This window comes from Sciurus vulgaris (genome assembly GCF_902686455.1).
Source record: "Sciurus vulgaris genome assembly, chromosome: 11".
In the NCBI taxonomy this organism is placed as follows: Eukaryota; Metazoa; Chordata; class Mammalia; order Rodentia; family Sciuridae; genus Sciurus; species Sciurus vulgaris.
The window spans coordinates 19,565,050-19,579,821 of NC_136472.1; the positions used below are offsets into that span (position 1 = coordinate 19,565,050).

Here is a 14,772-nt window from a genome sequence, read left to right on the forward strand (position 1 = left end):
GTACTCTGCTTAGACAGAGTCAGTGCTCAGCTGCATTTTCTGTGGTTTGCTCTGCTCACATAGCCCACTGCAAGTCAGCTCTAACCTCAGGCACAGATGTTCAAGAAGAAAAAGTGAATGAAAACAAAAATGATATGGGAAAACTTAAAATATTTGTATCTTTTTTTCAACATCTTTGGAAGATTTCTAAATTGTTTCCACATAAAACAATAAAAATATTTGTCAGTTTTAAATTTTGAATTCTATATTTTATAAGCAAATTAAAACCATTTATTGTATAATAAATGCACTTTTTGAGGAACGATGAAGCACATTTCCTATCATAAGAGTCTAAGATAACCCTCTCTGCTGAGTCTACTTACGAGGATTACTGAAAGAATACATTGTTCAAAAAAAAAAAAAAATCCTTGAATTTGTTTTCATCAGTGAAATCTGTCACTTGAGCCCTGGAGGAAGTATAATAAGAGAGATGCCTCAATCACCGGCAAAGTTAACTGGCTTTTCATACTATTTATTGTCTGAATCCTAGACTAACTTCAGCAGATCTGCTAATTTGAATCTAGAGTAAATGGACCTGGTGAAATTAGGATCTGGGGAGGTAAATCCAAAAGACATAGAAGGAACAATCAAAGCTTCAGAATATACACACTAAAAATTATGCTTTAAAAGTTTGCTTCATTGAGTATTTAGCATCCTGTGAATTTGAATATATTCTAGTAATTATTTTAGGGATGCAAATGTAGATTATGACTTTACTCCTTTGGGTTTTTAAATTATTCCACTTGCCTTCAAACTCCTGTTTTTATCACATGATCTTGCACTGTTTGGGTGAATACTTGGATGCATGACAGGTGTCAGTTATTTCTAAAATGATACACTCTCTTTTTTTATTCTTTCTATGAATAGCTGGTAGTCTTTGCAGAATGAAATGTAAATTCCAGAAGCTGAAATAAAATCATCTGGACAGTAGGAGAATAGTCAATTTCCAAGAGAAAAGAGAAAACTGTATAAAGGGAGAAAAGAGAAAAGCATTCATAATTATTGAAGGCTGGGAACATGTGTGGTGAGTTATTTCTCCCCTTCTTTATCCTGTCCGTGTGATACATGTTTTGTCTCCATTTTATTGAAATCAGAGTGACTCTCAGTTAAAATGAAGTAGAGACATCCTGTCTGAATTTGATAAACTAACTTGTTTTGAGATTAGGTTGATGATAAATTGGAAGAGTTTTGTTGAGGGCGTGATGTAATGTTCCAGAGGGACCAGCAAACATAAGAGAGATGCTTACCAGAGTAGCAAATTTCACATAAGAGAAAAAGATCAATAGAACTTTTGATGCACAGTAAAAATGTATAATTAAGGAAAAGGTGATTGACAGGTTACATAGACTGAAAGGACAAATGAGATCCTTGCAACAGACACTACCATGGTCAGTATTCTCTACTACACAGAGAAAGAGAATTAACCCGAGCCCTATGCAGGTCACTAAGAAAGCAATGAAAGTATCTGAAAACTTGGGTCTATGTTTAACTTATCTCTGTTATTTTATTGCCTTTCCTTGTTGCTTGCAATGATTGTTAATGTACTGATTAACATTATCAAATGATTCATTTGTGTACTGTCTTAAATCTTTGAAGTTGTATGTTTTACTCATTCAACATTTAATGACTGCTGTTTAAATCAATAACAGCCTCTATTTGACAAGAAGTGGAAGCAAAAAGTTTGAGTAAAATAATTTGTTGAGTTCCCTTAATTGACTGGATGACTTTTTTATGTATTAAATATTGAATGTAAATTCTTTTGATACAATTAGAAATAGATGTGATCATTTGCACTGTACTCATCAGCAGGGATGTGATGAGAAAAGCATTATGTGGTCAAAAGCACTCAGTTCCTAGAGAGGAAGCTAGAATTCAAAATTAAATCTGTTCAAGAATCTCAGTATTTCAGACAATGTGTAGACAGTCTCTCTGTCCTGGAGGTAGTTAAGACCTTGTAAATTAAGCATCTAACAAGTTTACTTTGGTTTAGATTATAAAAATTGTGAAAATGTAAAGTTACAGTAAACATTGTTTTAAATAATAATAACTTCAAGTGTTTTTTGTTTACATGTTATTTTCAAGAACTGTGGGAAGTGAACAAAATTTTAATGTATTGCCAAGATCCCGTGTTGGTAGTTTTTGACCTATTTTTTAGGGATATGGCCTCGGACTAATTATGTAATATTTTTATTACACTGTACTTGCTTTTATAACGTGGGTTCACAAGTATTCTTAGAGTGGCTGCGAGGATTTACAAATTAACACCTACATGAAGTGCAGAAGAATGTTAGCCTATGAGAATGCTCAAAACATAAGAAAATATAATAAGTAAACCCACACATGGGTGGTGTTCTTAAATAGCTTACTGAGACCATGCATTTGCCCATAGCAAAACTACAGATGAAGTCTCAGTAGTTTCATTTTCCTCTATTTAAGGATTATGTAAAAGTTTACTTTTTGCAATGATGAAGAGATCAAAAATATTGCAAAATCTAAAATGTTTCTTAAAAATCATTAAGTCTAGATTCACTGTTTTACAAATTGAAATCCACGAGAGAGGATAGAAATTAAAATGAATGAAGAATTAGAGTAGAACACAATTTCTGACCTTTTCTTTCCTAGTTCTTTGTAATCACAGAGGAAATTTTGTGGTTTTAGGAAATTGGGAATTGGAGATTTGGTGCTCTTTAAACTGTTAATGATATAGCTCACCCTTTTCTAAAGGCTTATATTGTAGTAGAGGAACAGGTTTTGTATGTAGTTTTTATTTACTGGCTGCATTTTTCTATTCTTGGAGTGTTTGGCTTTATTTGTCATCCCATTTTGACATTTTTATATCAATATTAGAATGGCTTAAATGGTCTCAAGCCAGTAAGTTTGCAGGCTCTCTGATTTGTACAGAATAAAATAATTATGAACACAGCAAAGATTTGCATATTAAATATCAAATTACTTTGACTCTTTACCTGTTAGGTATAAATTCATTTCTGGACTCATAGAATTCCAATTTACAGTTCTGACTGGCTTAGTGATTGCTCAGTGGCCTGCATATACTTTATCAGGAAATCCTTAATTAACTTTTACACTTTCTAATGTGATATCACTTCTAGATATTCATCAAACTGAGTTAAACATAATGATGCATTTGTGATCGTAAAGCATTGTGATTTTTCTTTTCAAAGTTTTTCTTCATCTATTTTTTAATTTGAAGCCTAGAACTAGATGAAGAGGATTGATGTGTCACATTTTGGAGTGTAGAAGGAAAGAAAATGATGAGCTCACATTTATAATTGTCAGCTGAGTCAGGTATAGAAACCTACCACCTTCTCAAACTCCAGACTTAAGAAGGTAAGAAAATCAGTGGCAGTTTATACATGATGAACCACATGTGTGCAAAGAAAATGAGATGAAAAGTGAGGAATGCAAAGTTAAGCCTTACCCTCAGCCTGGAGAACAGACAGATGTAGTTCCTAAAGGGTGTTTAGGAAGGGTGTTTGTTTAGAAATCCTTTTGTTGAGAAGCAGGAGATGTGACTGGCAATCCTCAAAGCTTCTTTCCTGCTTAAATAATATCATGATTCCAAAATTTCATTTTTTCCTTGGAGTCAAATTTACTGGACTGTGTGAATGACAACTTTTAAGAGTACCAATCTGCTAACACTAGCATTTAAATAAATATACATGCGTATGTGTGTGTGTGTATATGTGTGTGTGTGTGTGTGTGTATAAAATCACGCGCATAAGTTAAGGACACGTTGGTCATTTTTGATTACTTTAGTTTTCATAACCATTTTGTGACCCTTTGTCCAGGCTGCTCTCCCATTTTATCGGTGAGGTTACTTTAATGCAAAGACATAAAGTGGTTTCTACACAAAGGCACAGGTGGCATAAACCTTTTCCCATAAATTATCAAAAAGCTTTTTAACTGAAATACACAGTGTCAGGGCTCATCATGGGGTTTGACAGGAGCCATAATGTGCACAAGATAGAAAGCAGAAATTCGGTCTCCACTTTCAAACTGAGAAAAACTTGATTTTCAAAAATTCATGTGCTGTGTGAAGAAGAAAACCATCCAAGTGAAATGGCCTTATGTTCCCTTCCTTTAGTTTTAATTATTGTGTTATTATGTGATTAATTTAAATATGCAATTGTCATTGAAGTTCCTTCAGAGGGAAACATATTTATGTTATGAATTATGAGAATTTATTACCAAAATCATAAGTAAAATAAAGGGGAAAAAGTGAGAAAATACTTAAATAAATTGCATGAACCTCTTAAGGAAATAATGGAGAGTATTTATCTTCTACTTTCCTTGGACACATGCCTGTGATTTTATATATATATATGTGTATGTGTGTGTGTGTGTGTGTGTGTGTGTGTGTGGTATTAATCTAGAACTTTATTTCTAACTCACTGTACAGTGTTTTTGAGGTAGAATGTCTACCACTACTTTGGACCACTCTTGAACTTCACATATGAAAAAATAATTGTGTATGATAACTCTTTTTCTTTGACTTATACTTGAATTATATTTTTATCTTTAATGGTATTTGAGTTTATAAGACTCCAATACTATGTCCTTTACAAGTACTCAGTTGCATATTTGGAGGTATTTGGGAACTAATAATAATTTTAAAAATCAATGTTTGTCTTGGTGCATTCTAATTATACTTAGGGTGGGATTTATTGTGTCATATCCTTGTCTACACACACCGTAAGTCATTCAGCCTTCTTCCCCAGAAACATCATTTTCTCTCCCCACCTCTTTCTTCCTGAATTACTGCTCTACTCTGCTGATCTCAATTCTAGTATTATTTCTATCAATAAAATCAGTGCATTATCATCATACAGTTAAGTGGAACACCCTGTCAAAGATTGGTATTGCATAGAGCATAATTTGGTAGACTGTGTTTCATAGTATCTCCCCATTTCCTCTGTTTTTTCTCCATTGATATCCTTTCTCTGCTCTGTCTCCCTTTTATATTCATGATACCGTCCCCTTATTTAATTTAATTTTTTTCTCTCTTGCTTCTGCATATGACATGAACATTGACTTCGTGAAACTGGCTTATTCCACTTAGCACGATGTTCTCTAGTTCCATCCATATATCATAAAAAGATGTAATTTTATTCTTTATGGATGAATAAAACTACATGATGTATGTATACCAAATTTTCTTTACCCATTTGTTTGTTGTTGGACATCTAGGCTGATTCCATAACTTAACCTTTGTGAACTGTGCTGTTATAAGCGTTGGTATATGTATATCACCATAGAACGTTGATTTTAGTTCCTTTGGATACATACAAGGAGTGGGACATCTGGGTCATATGACATTTCTATCTCTAAACTTTTGAGCAATCACGATAGTGCTTTTCAAAGTGGGGGTACTAATTTGCAGTTCCACCAACAATGGGTAAGTGTACTTTTCCAATCATATTCCCACCAGTAATAATTACTATTTGTATTCTTGATAATTGTCATTCTGACTGGGGTGAGATGAAATCTGTGTAATTTTGATTAATGTGTATTCCCCTGTTTAATAAGGATGCTGAATATTTTTTATACATTTCAGAGCCATTTGCATTTCTTTTTTATTAATTCATATTAGTTATACATGCCAATAGAATCCATTTTTCCATGGTTATAAAATCATGGAATATATCTTCTTCTAATTCAGTGCACAGTACCTCTTAACTCACCATTCTAAAGAAATTCATTAAATAAAATAACTATGGACACATGGCTATTTGTATTTCTCTAAGAAATTTCTGTGTAGTTCCTTTGCTCATTTATTTTTTGGTTTATTGCTGTTCACAGTTTTTAGTTATTTATGTATTCTGTATATTGATTCCATGTTGGAAGATGCTCTGCCATTCCGTAGGCTTTCCTTCCATGCTCATAATTTCTGCCTTAGATGTGCAGAAACTTTTTGAATTTGATGCCATAGCACTTGTTAATTCTTGATTTTATTTCTTGAGCTTTAGTCATCTTATTGAGCCTCTGCCAATGTGTTGGAGTGCTATGCCAGTTTTGTTCTGGTAGTTGCAGTGTTTCTGGTTAAATTCCCAGGTGTTTGAACCACTTTGGGTTGATTTCTGTGCAGAATTAGAGAAATCAACTTTGATTCTTATGATTTGAATATCCAGTGTTCCTGTCCAATTTGTTAAAAAGGTTCTCCTTTCACAAATGTATACTTTTGACATTTAAAATTATATTTTAATTTTTTCATTGTAATATATTTATTATCAGTGTCAAAATTTAATATAATGTTTCTGAAAGATGAACTTTTGAACTCATCCTGAGAATAATCCAAAAGAAAAAGAAAACAATACACTTTTCTTAAAAAATTAATTTTCATTTTCTGAATCTCCTTATGAAGCATAGCTTCCTAATGTTAGTGTTCTTATCCAGACTCTCCATGAAATTTCTGACATTGACCTTTTGCACTATGTCTTTTCAGATGGCTGTTATGTATATTTACTGAACTGGAACCAGCCAATGGAAATAATGTCACTGTGCTTATTCTCCTGGGACTTTCTCAAAACAGGAACATTGAAGTTCTCTGCTTTTTATTATTTTTAGTTTGCTACATTGCTATTTGGATGAGAAACGTGCTCATAATGATTTCTATCACATGCAGTCAGCTCATCAAACAGCCCATGTATTTTTTTCTTACTACCTCTCACTCTCTGACCTTTGCTACACATCCACAGTGACACCCAAACTAATTACGGACTTACAAGCAGAAAGGAAGACAATTTCCTATAATAACTGCATGATACAGCTCTTCATCATTCACTTCCTTGGAAGCATGGAGATCTTCATCCTCACAGGGTGGCCTATGACCACTACATGGCCATCTGCAAGCCCCTGCACTATGCTGCCATCATGAGCAGGCAGAGGTGCAACACAATCATCCTGGTGTGCTGGACTGGGGGATTTGTACACTCTGCCAGTCAGTTTCTTCTCACTATTTTCTCACCTTTCTGTGGCCCCAATGAGATAGATCACTACTTCTGCAATGTGTATCTTTTGTTGAAATTGGCTTCACTGATACATCCAGAATTGATTTCTTGGTGATTGTTAATTAAGGACTGACTGCTTTGTTAATTTTTGTGGTTTTGATGGTGTCCTATTTTCTGATATTATACACCATCAGATTTTAACCTGCAGAGAGCTGTGCCAAAGCTCTCTCAACTTGCAGTTCTCACATAACACTTGTGGTTCTATTCTTTGTGCCTGTCCTCTTTGTTTACATCAGAGCAAATGTAACTTTTCAAGTAGACAAAGTGTTTGCTCTTTTCTACACCATCATTGGCCCCATGTTTAGTCCTCTGATCTACAGGCTGAGAAACTGGGAGATGAAAAACACCTTGAGGAAAATGTGGTTACATCAAATGATTCTGGAAGGGAAGTAATTTCTATGAAAGTCATCTTAGAATTTCACTTTAGAGCTGAGCCCTAAATCTTAGAACTAATATGGAATAAAAGCAAAATTACGTGTAAATAGGAGGAATAAGTTCTAGTATGCAATGGCACAGTAGAATGACCAGTGAAAAATTATTTACTGGCAATTTTTAAATATATAGAAGGGAAGATATGATAATATATATTGAAGGCATTGAATATGCTAAGTACTCATATTTGATCATGACACAATGAATGTGTGTATTAAATTATCACACCATACACATACATATGTACAATTATGTAAATACATATCAATTTCTAAAAATATTTATATGAAGCATATGATAAAAGTGAGTCAAAATTCAGTCCTTCCAGCATTTGCTCACACCACTCTTAGTTGGACAATATTATTATTATTATTGTTAATGTTTGCTTTTTCTCTATTTCCACATACTTGCCTTAAGTCTTTCTTATGTGACATTTTTTAGAGTTCTTAATTATGTCTTTCCTCCTGTCCTTTTGGTTTCTAATCCAAGTCTATATAGATGGAGATGTCCTCCAGAAAAGTGGAGCGTGTGATGGGGTTAAAATAAGGCAAACTAATGTGGATCCACCAGGCAGTGCTACTGGCAGAATGTAAACTGGTATATTCAACTACCAACTACTCCAGAATATTGAGTTAAAGAAACTTGCACAAGATGAATGACACAAACATACTGATTAATATGAGATTGACAGAAAGAGTATATATATATGTAACTGCATTTATATAAAGTGAAAAATAGGTAAACTCATTTATGATCACAGAAGTCAGGGTAGTAGTTACCTCTGGAACCTGGAGGAAATCAACTCTGATCGATTGCTGATATGCCCTTTCATAATATGGGTGGCAGTGCATGTGAATGTTCCATTCCTGAAAACTCAGAATGTAATCTATGATTGTTCAATAAAATTAATAAAGTAACTGAGAAGCAAAAGAAAAATTAAGAGCATTAAGTAGCTACTTTGGAAAATCAAAGTTAAATTTATCAAATTAAATTCATCATATGAATTAGAAGATAACCAACAGATTGTACAAAACAAAAAACAAGTGAATGAACAAAAACAAAGAGAAACAGCTAATATTATTTATAAATTTAAAATATGAACAAATGTAACAGTTTCTTATATGTGTACAATTTCTTACTGGTCATTCTGAAAATAAGAAAAAAACCTATCTGAAAGACATTATATTCATATTGGTGGGAACACTTTACTGAACTAAACCAATTCTACTTACAAAATGTATTCACCTCTCTGAATGTGAATATTCATGTACTTTCCTGAAGAAAATTTTCATGTGCAATGATGAAGTGCTACTTCAGATTTTCATTTGAGAAAATGAATACAATTAATGAAAATATTCATATTCAATCAAATGAAGGAGAGTCACAAAGACATAAAAAGGGGAGTTGGGGGTTTAAGGTGGATACTAAAGATGCACAAGTGAATGAAATAAATCAATGAAAAATAGATCAATTAAGTTGTAAATAAAATATAAATGAAAATTTGCAACCAAAATATGAACCAAGAATTAAAAGAACTATGGGTCATCATGAAAAGACCAAATTTAAGAATTATTGGGATCGAGGAAGGTACAGAGATACAAACCAAAGGAATGAACAACCTATTCAACGAAATAATATCAGAAAATTTCCCAAACCTGAAGAATGAAATGGGAAATAAAATACAAGAGGGTAACAGAACACCAAATGCACAAAATCACAACAGATCCACACCAAGGTACATTATAATGAAAATGCCTAACATTCAAAATAAAAATAGGATTTTGAAGGCCATGAGAGAAAAGCATCAGATTACATATAGGTGGAGACCAATATGGATAGCAGCAGACTTCTCAACCCAGACTCTGAAAGCTAGAAGGGCCTGGAACAACATATTTCAAGCTCTGAAAGAACATGGTTGCCAACCAAGAATCCTATACCCAGCAAAACTAACCTTCAGATTTGAAGAGGAAATAAAATCCTTCCATGATCAACAAAAGTGAAAAGAACTTACAAATAGAAAACCTGTGCTAAAGAATGTTCTCAACAAAATATTCCATGAGGAGGAAATGACAAAGAACAGTATAGGTCAGCAAAGGGAGGAAACTACCTTAGAGAAAAACCAGTCAAAGGAGAAACCAACCAAATTAAAAACCAAAAATAAGCCCAAATGACTGGGAATACAAATCATATCTCAATAATAACCCTGAACATTAATGGCCTAAACTCATCAATCAAAAGACATAGACTGGCAGAATGGATTAAAAAGAAAGACCTAACAATATGCTGTCTGCAAGAGACTCATCTCATAGAAAAATACATCCACAGACTAAATGTGAATGGATGGGTAAAAACCTACCACGCACATGGACTCAGTAAAAAAGAGGGGGTTTCCATCCTTATATCAGATAAAGTGGACTTTAAGACAAAGTTAGTCAGAAGAGATAAAGAAGGACATTTCATACTGCTTAAGGGAACCATAAATCAGGGAGACATAACGATAATAAATATTTATGACCCAAACAATGGTGTATCCATGTATATCAAACAAATCCTTCTCAATTTCAGGAATCACATAGACCATAATACAATAATTCTGGGTGACTTTAATGCACTGTTGTCACCACTAGATAGATCTTCCAAACAAGAAACAACAATAGAAACCATAGAACTCAATAACACAATCAATAACCAAGACTTAATAGACATATATAGAATATTCCATCCATCAGTGAGCAGTATTCACTTTCTTCTCAGCAGCACATGGAACCTTCTGGAAAATAGACCATATGTTATACCACAAAGCAGCCCTAGGGAATGCAAAAAAAAAAATAGAGATACTGCTTGTGTTCTCTCAGATCATAATGGACTGAGAGTAGAAATCAATGACAAAATAAAAAACATAAATAACTCCAACACCTGGAGACTAAATAATATGCTATTGAATGAAACATGGATAACAGAAAACATCAGGGAGGAGATAAAAAATTTCTTAGAGCTCAATGAGAATGACGATACAACATATCAAATCTCTAGGACACTATGAAAGCAGTACTAAGAGGAAAGTTCATTGCATGGAGCGATTCCAGAAAAGAATGAAAAGTCAACAACTAAATGACCTCACATTACAGTTCAAAGCCCTAGAAAAAGAAGAACAGAATAACAGCAAAAGTAGTAGAAGACAGGAAATAATTAAAATCAGAGCTGAAATCAATGAAATTGAAACAAAAGAAACTATTAAAAAATTGACAAAACTAAAAGTTGGTTCTTTGAGAAAGTAAACAAAATAGAGAAACCCTTAGCCACACTAATATAGATAAAGAGAGAGAAAACTCAAAGTACTAAAATTTATGATGAAAAAGGAATGATCATGACATACACCACTGAGATACATAACATAATGAGAAGCTACTTTGAAAATCTGTATTCCAACAAAGTAGAAACTACCAAAGACATTGACAAATTTCTAGAGATATATGCTTCTCCCAAACTGAACCAGGAGGACATACACAATTGAAACAGATCAATATCAAGCAATGAAATAGAAGAAGCCATTAAAAACCTACCATCCAAGAAAAGCCCAGGACCAGACAGGATTCTCAGTCGAGTTCTACAAGACCTTCAAAGAAGAACTCATTCCATTACTTCTCAAAGTATACCAGGAAATAGAAAAAGAGGGTACCCTACCAAATTCATTCTATCAAGCTAATATCACTCTCAGACCCAAACCAGGCAAAGAAACATCAAGGAAAGAAAATTTTAGATCAATATCCTTGATGAATGTAGATGCAAAGATCCTTAACAAAATATTGGCAAAACGTATACAAAAACATATTAAGAAAATTGTGCACCACGATCAAGTGGGGTTCATCCCTGGAATGCAAGGATGGTTTAACATCTGTAAATCAATAAATGTAATCCATCATGTCAATAGGCTTAAGGATAAGAATCATGGTTATTTCCATTGATGCAGAAAAAGCGTTCGACAAAATACAATACCCCTTCGTGCTCGAAACACTAGAAAAAATAGGTATACTAGCAACATACCTGAACATTGCAAGGCTATTTACACTAAGCCCATGGCCAACATCATTCTTAATGGAGAAAAACTGAAACCATTCCCTTTAAAAGGGGGAACAAGACAGGGATGTCCTCTTTCACCACTTCTATTCAACATTGTCCTCGAAATTCTAGCCAGAGCAATTAGGCAGACTAAAGAAATTAAAGAGATATGAATAGGAAAAGAGGGACTTAAGCTGTCACTATTTGCTGATGACAAGATTCTATATTTAGAGGATCCAAAAAACTCCTCCAGAAAACTTCTAGACCTCCTCAATGAATTCAGCAAAATAGCAGGTTATAAAATCAACATGCATAACTCTAAAACATTTTTATACACAAGCAATGAAACAGCTGAAAGGGAAATGAGGAAAACAACTCCATTTGCAATAGCCTCAAAAAAAAAAAATACTTGGGAATCAATCTAACCAAAGAGGAAAAAGATCTCTACAATGAAAACTATAAAACACTGAAGAAAGAAATTGAGGAAGACCGTAGAAGATGGAAAGATCTCCCATGTTCTTGAATAGGCAGAATTAGTATTGTCAAAATGGCCATACTACCAAAAGTGCAATTCCATTTAAAATCCCAATGATGTATCTTTCAGAAAAAGAGCAAGCAATCATGAAATTCTTCTGGAAAAAGAAGAAACCCAGAATAGCTAAAGCAATTCTTAGCAGGAAGAATGAAACCAGGGGTATCACAATATCAGAAGTTCAACTATACTACAAAGCAATAGTAACAAAAATGGCATGGTATTGGCACCAAAATAGACAGGTAGATCAATGGTACAGAATAGAGGACACAGACACAAACCCAAAGAAATACAATTTTCTCATACTAGACAAAGGTTCCAAAAATATGCAATGGAGAAAAGAAAGCCTGTTCAACAAATGGTGCTGGGAAAACTGGAAATCCATATGCAACAGAATGAAACTAAACCCCAATCTCTCACCCTGCACAAAAATCAACTCACAATGGATCAAGGACTTTGAAATCAGACCAGAGACCCTACATCTTATAGATGAAATAGTAGGTCCAAATCTTCAACTTGTTGGCTTAGGATCAGACTTTCTTAACAGGACTCCCATAGCACAAGAAATGAAAGCTAGAATCAATAACTGGGATAGATTCAAACTAAATAGCTTTCTCTCAACAAAGGAAACTATCAGCAATGCAAAGAGAGAGCCTACAGAGTGGGAGAAAATCTTTGCCACTCATACTTCACATAGAGTGCTAATTTCCAGAATATATAAAGAACTCAAGAAATTCTACATGAAGAATACAAATGACCCATTGAACAAATGGACTAAGGATATTAACAGATGCTTCACAGAAGAAGATCTACAAGCAATCAACAAACATATGAAAAATGTTTACCATCTTTAGTAATAAGAGAAATGCAAATCAAAACTACCCTAAGATTCCATCTCACCCCAATTAGAATGGCAATTATCAAGCATACTAGCAACAATAGGTGTTGGAGAGGATGTGGGGGAAAAGGTACACTCATACATTGCTGGTGGGGTTGCAGATTAGTGCAGCCACTCTGGAAAGCAGTGTGGAGATTCCTTAGAAAGCTTGGAATGGAACCCACCATTTGACCCAGCTATCCCACTCCTCGGCCTATACCCAAAGGACGTAAAATCAGTGAACTACAGAGATACAGCCACATCAATATTCGTAGCTGCTCAAATCACAATAGCTAGATTGTGGAACCAACCTAGATATCCTTCAATTGATGAATGGATAAAGAAACTGTGGTATATATATATATATACAATGGAATATTACTCAGTGATAAAGAATAATAAAATTATGGTATTTGCAGGCAAATACCATAAAGTCTCTATGATGCTGATATAAGTTCCTTCCATCTCTCGTTTCTTTATTTTTTTATCATGAATGGGTACTGAATTTTGTGAAAAGCCTTCTCTGCATTTATTGAGATAAAAAAGTGTTTTTTCATTAATTCTTTTAGTTTGATGGATTACATTTATTTACTTGCACATATTAAAGCTTCCTTGTACATCTGGAATAAAAGCAAATTGGTCATGGTGTACAATCTACTTAATATATTGTGAACAATGATTGGTTAATATTTTATTAAGTACTTTTGCATCTAAGTTTATCATAGATATTTGTCTCTAGTTTTCTTTTCTTTTCCTTTTTTGAACACTGGGGATTGAACTCAGGGGCACTCAAACACTGAGTCACATCACTAGCCCAATTTTTTATGTTTTTCTTTAGATACAGGGTCTGATTAATTTGCTTAGCCTCACTTTTGTTGAGGCTTGCGTTGAAGTTGCAATTCTCCTGCCTCAGTCTCACAAGCTACTGGAATTACAGGTGTCAGCCACCATACCTGGCCCTAGTTTTCTTTTCTTGATATGTCTTTATGAGATTTTGGAATGCACATGATTTTGGCTTTTCTTTGTTGGAAGGCTCTATTTTTTTTTTTTTTCCTTCTTTCATCTCATTACAGATTATTGGTCTGTTTAGTTTTCTATGTCCTCTTGATTCAGTTTTGGCAGATTGTAATTGTCTAGAAATGTATCCATTTCTTTGCATTTTCCAACTTATTAGAGTGTAAGTTTTCAAAATAGTGTGTAATGATTTGCTGGATTTCTGAGATGTCTGTAGTTATTGGTTCTTTTTATCTCTAATTTATTTGATTTTTCTCCCTTTTTCTTTAGTTTGAATCATCTCTGTTTTTCTTTTTTTTTTTTTTATTGATCCTTTGTAGTTTTGTGGTTTTTGTTGTTGTTTGTTTGTTTGTTTTTCATTTCCATGTTCATTGATTTTGGTTCTGATCCTAATTATTTCTTCCTTCTACTGGTGTTGTAGTGGGTTTATTCTTCCTTTTCAAGGGCCTTGTTATGCATCATAAGGTTGCTTATTTTGGATCCTTCTGATTTTCTTAAGTAGGTACTCTTAGCTACAAAGTTTCTTCTGCCATTGTAGTAACCCAGAAGTTCTGTTATGTTTTATCACTATTCTCATTTGAGTCTAAGCATTTTTAAAAATTTCTCTCTTTATTTATTCTAAGAAGACCCATTCATAATTCAATCTCCATCTGTTTATATAGTTTCTGTAGGGTTTAGTCATGCTGATTTTTAATTTAATTCTACTATGATCCAATAAGATGCAAGAACTAATATCAATATTTTTGTACTTGCTAAGATGTTTTTCCACCTGCAATTTCCCTCAGTGCTTG

General features: G+C 33.7%; 1 protein-coding gene and 1 pseudogene across 2 annotated transcripts in view; one reads left to right on the forward strand and one right to left on the reverse strand.

Moving 5' to 3' along the window:
• LOC306639149 (olfactory receptor 4C16-like) overlaps nucleotides 1-14,772 on the reverse strand; it is a 469,263-nt pseudogene that overhangs the window by 81,663 nt on the left and 372,828 nt on the right. The window lies entirely within an intron of this gene.
• LOC306638432 (olfactory receptor 4P4-like) overlaps nucleotides 6,818-14,772 on the forward strand; it is a gene marked incomplete at both ends in the record, with an annotated part of 109,388 nt that continues 101,433 nt past the window's right edge. Inside the window, 2 exon segments of the mRNA XM_079101717.1 lie at nucleotides 6,818-6,872; nucleotides 6,875-7,056. Of these exon segments, the coding sequence (XP_078957843.1) occupies nucleotides 6,818-6,872; nucleotides 6,875-7,056 (237 nt within the window).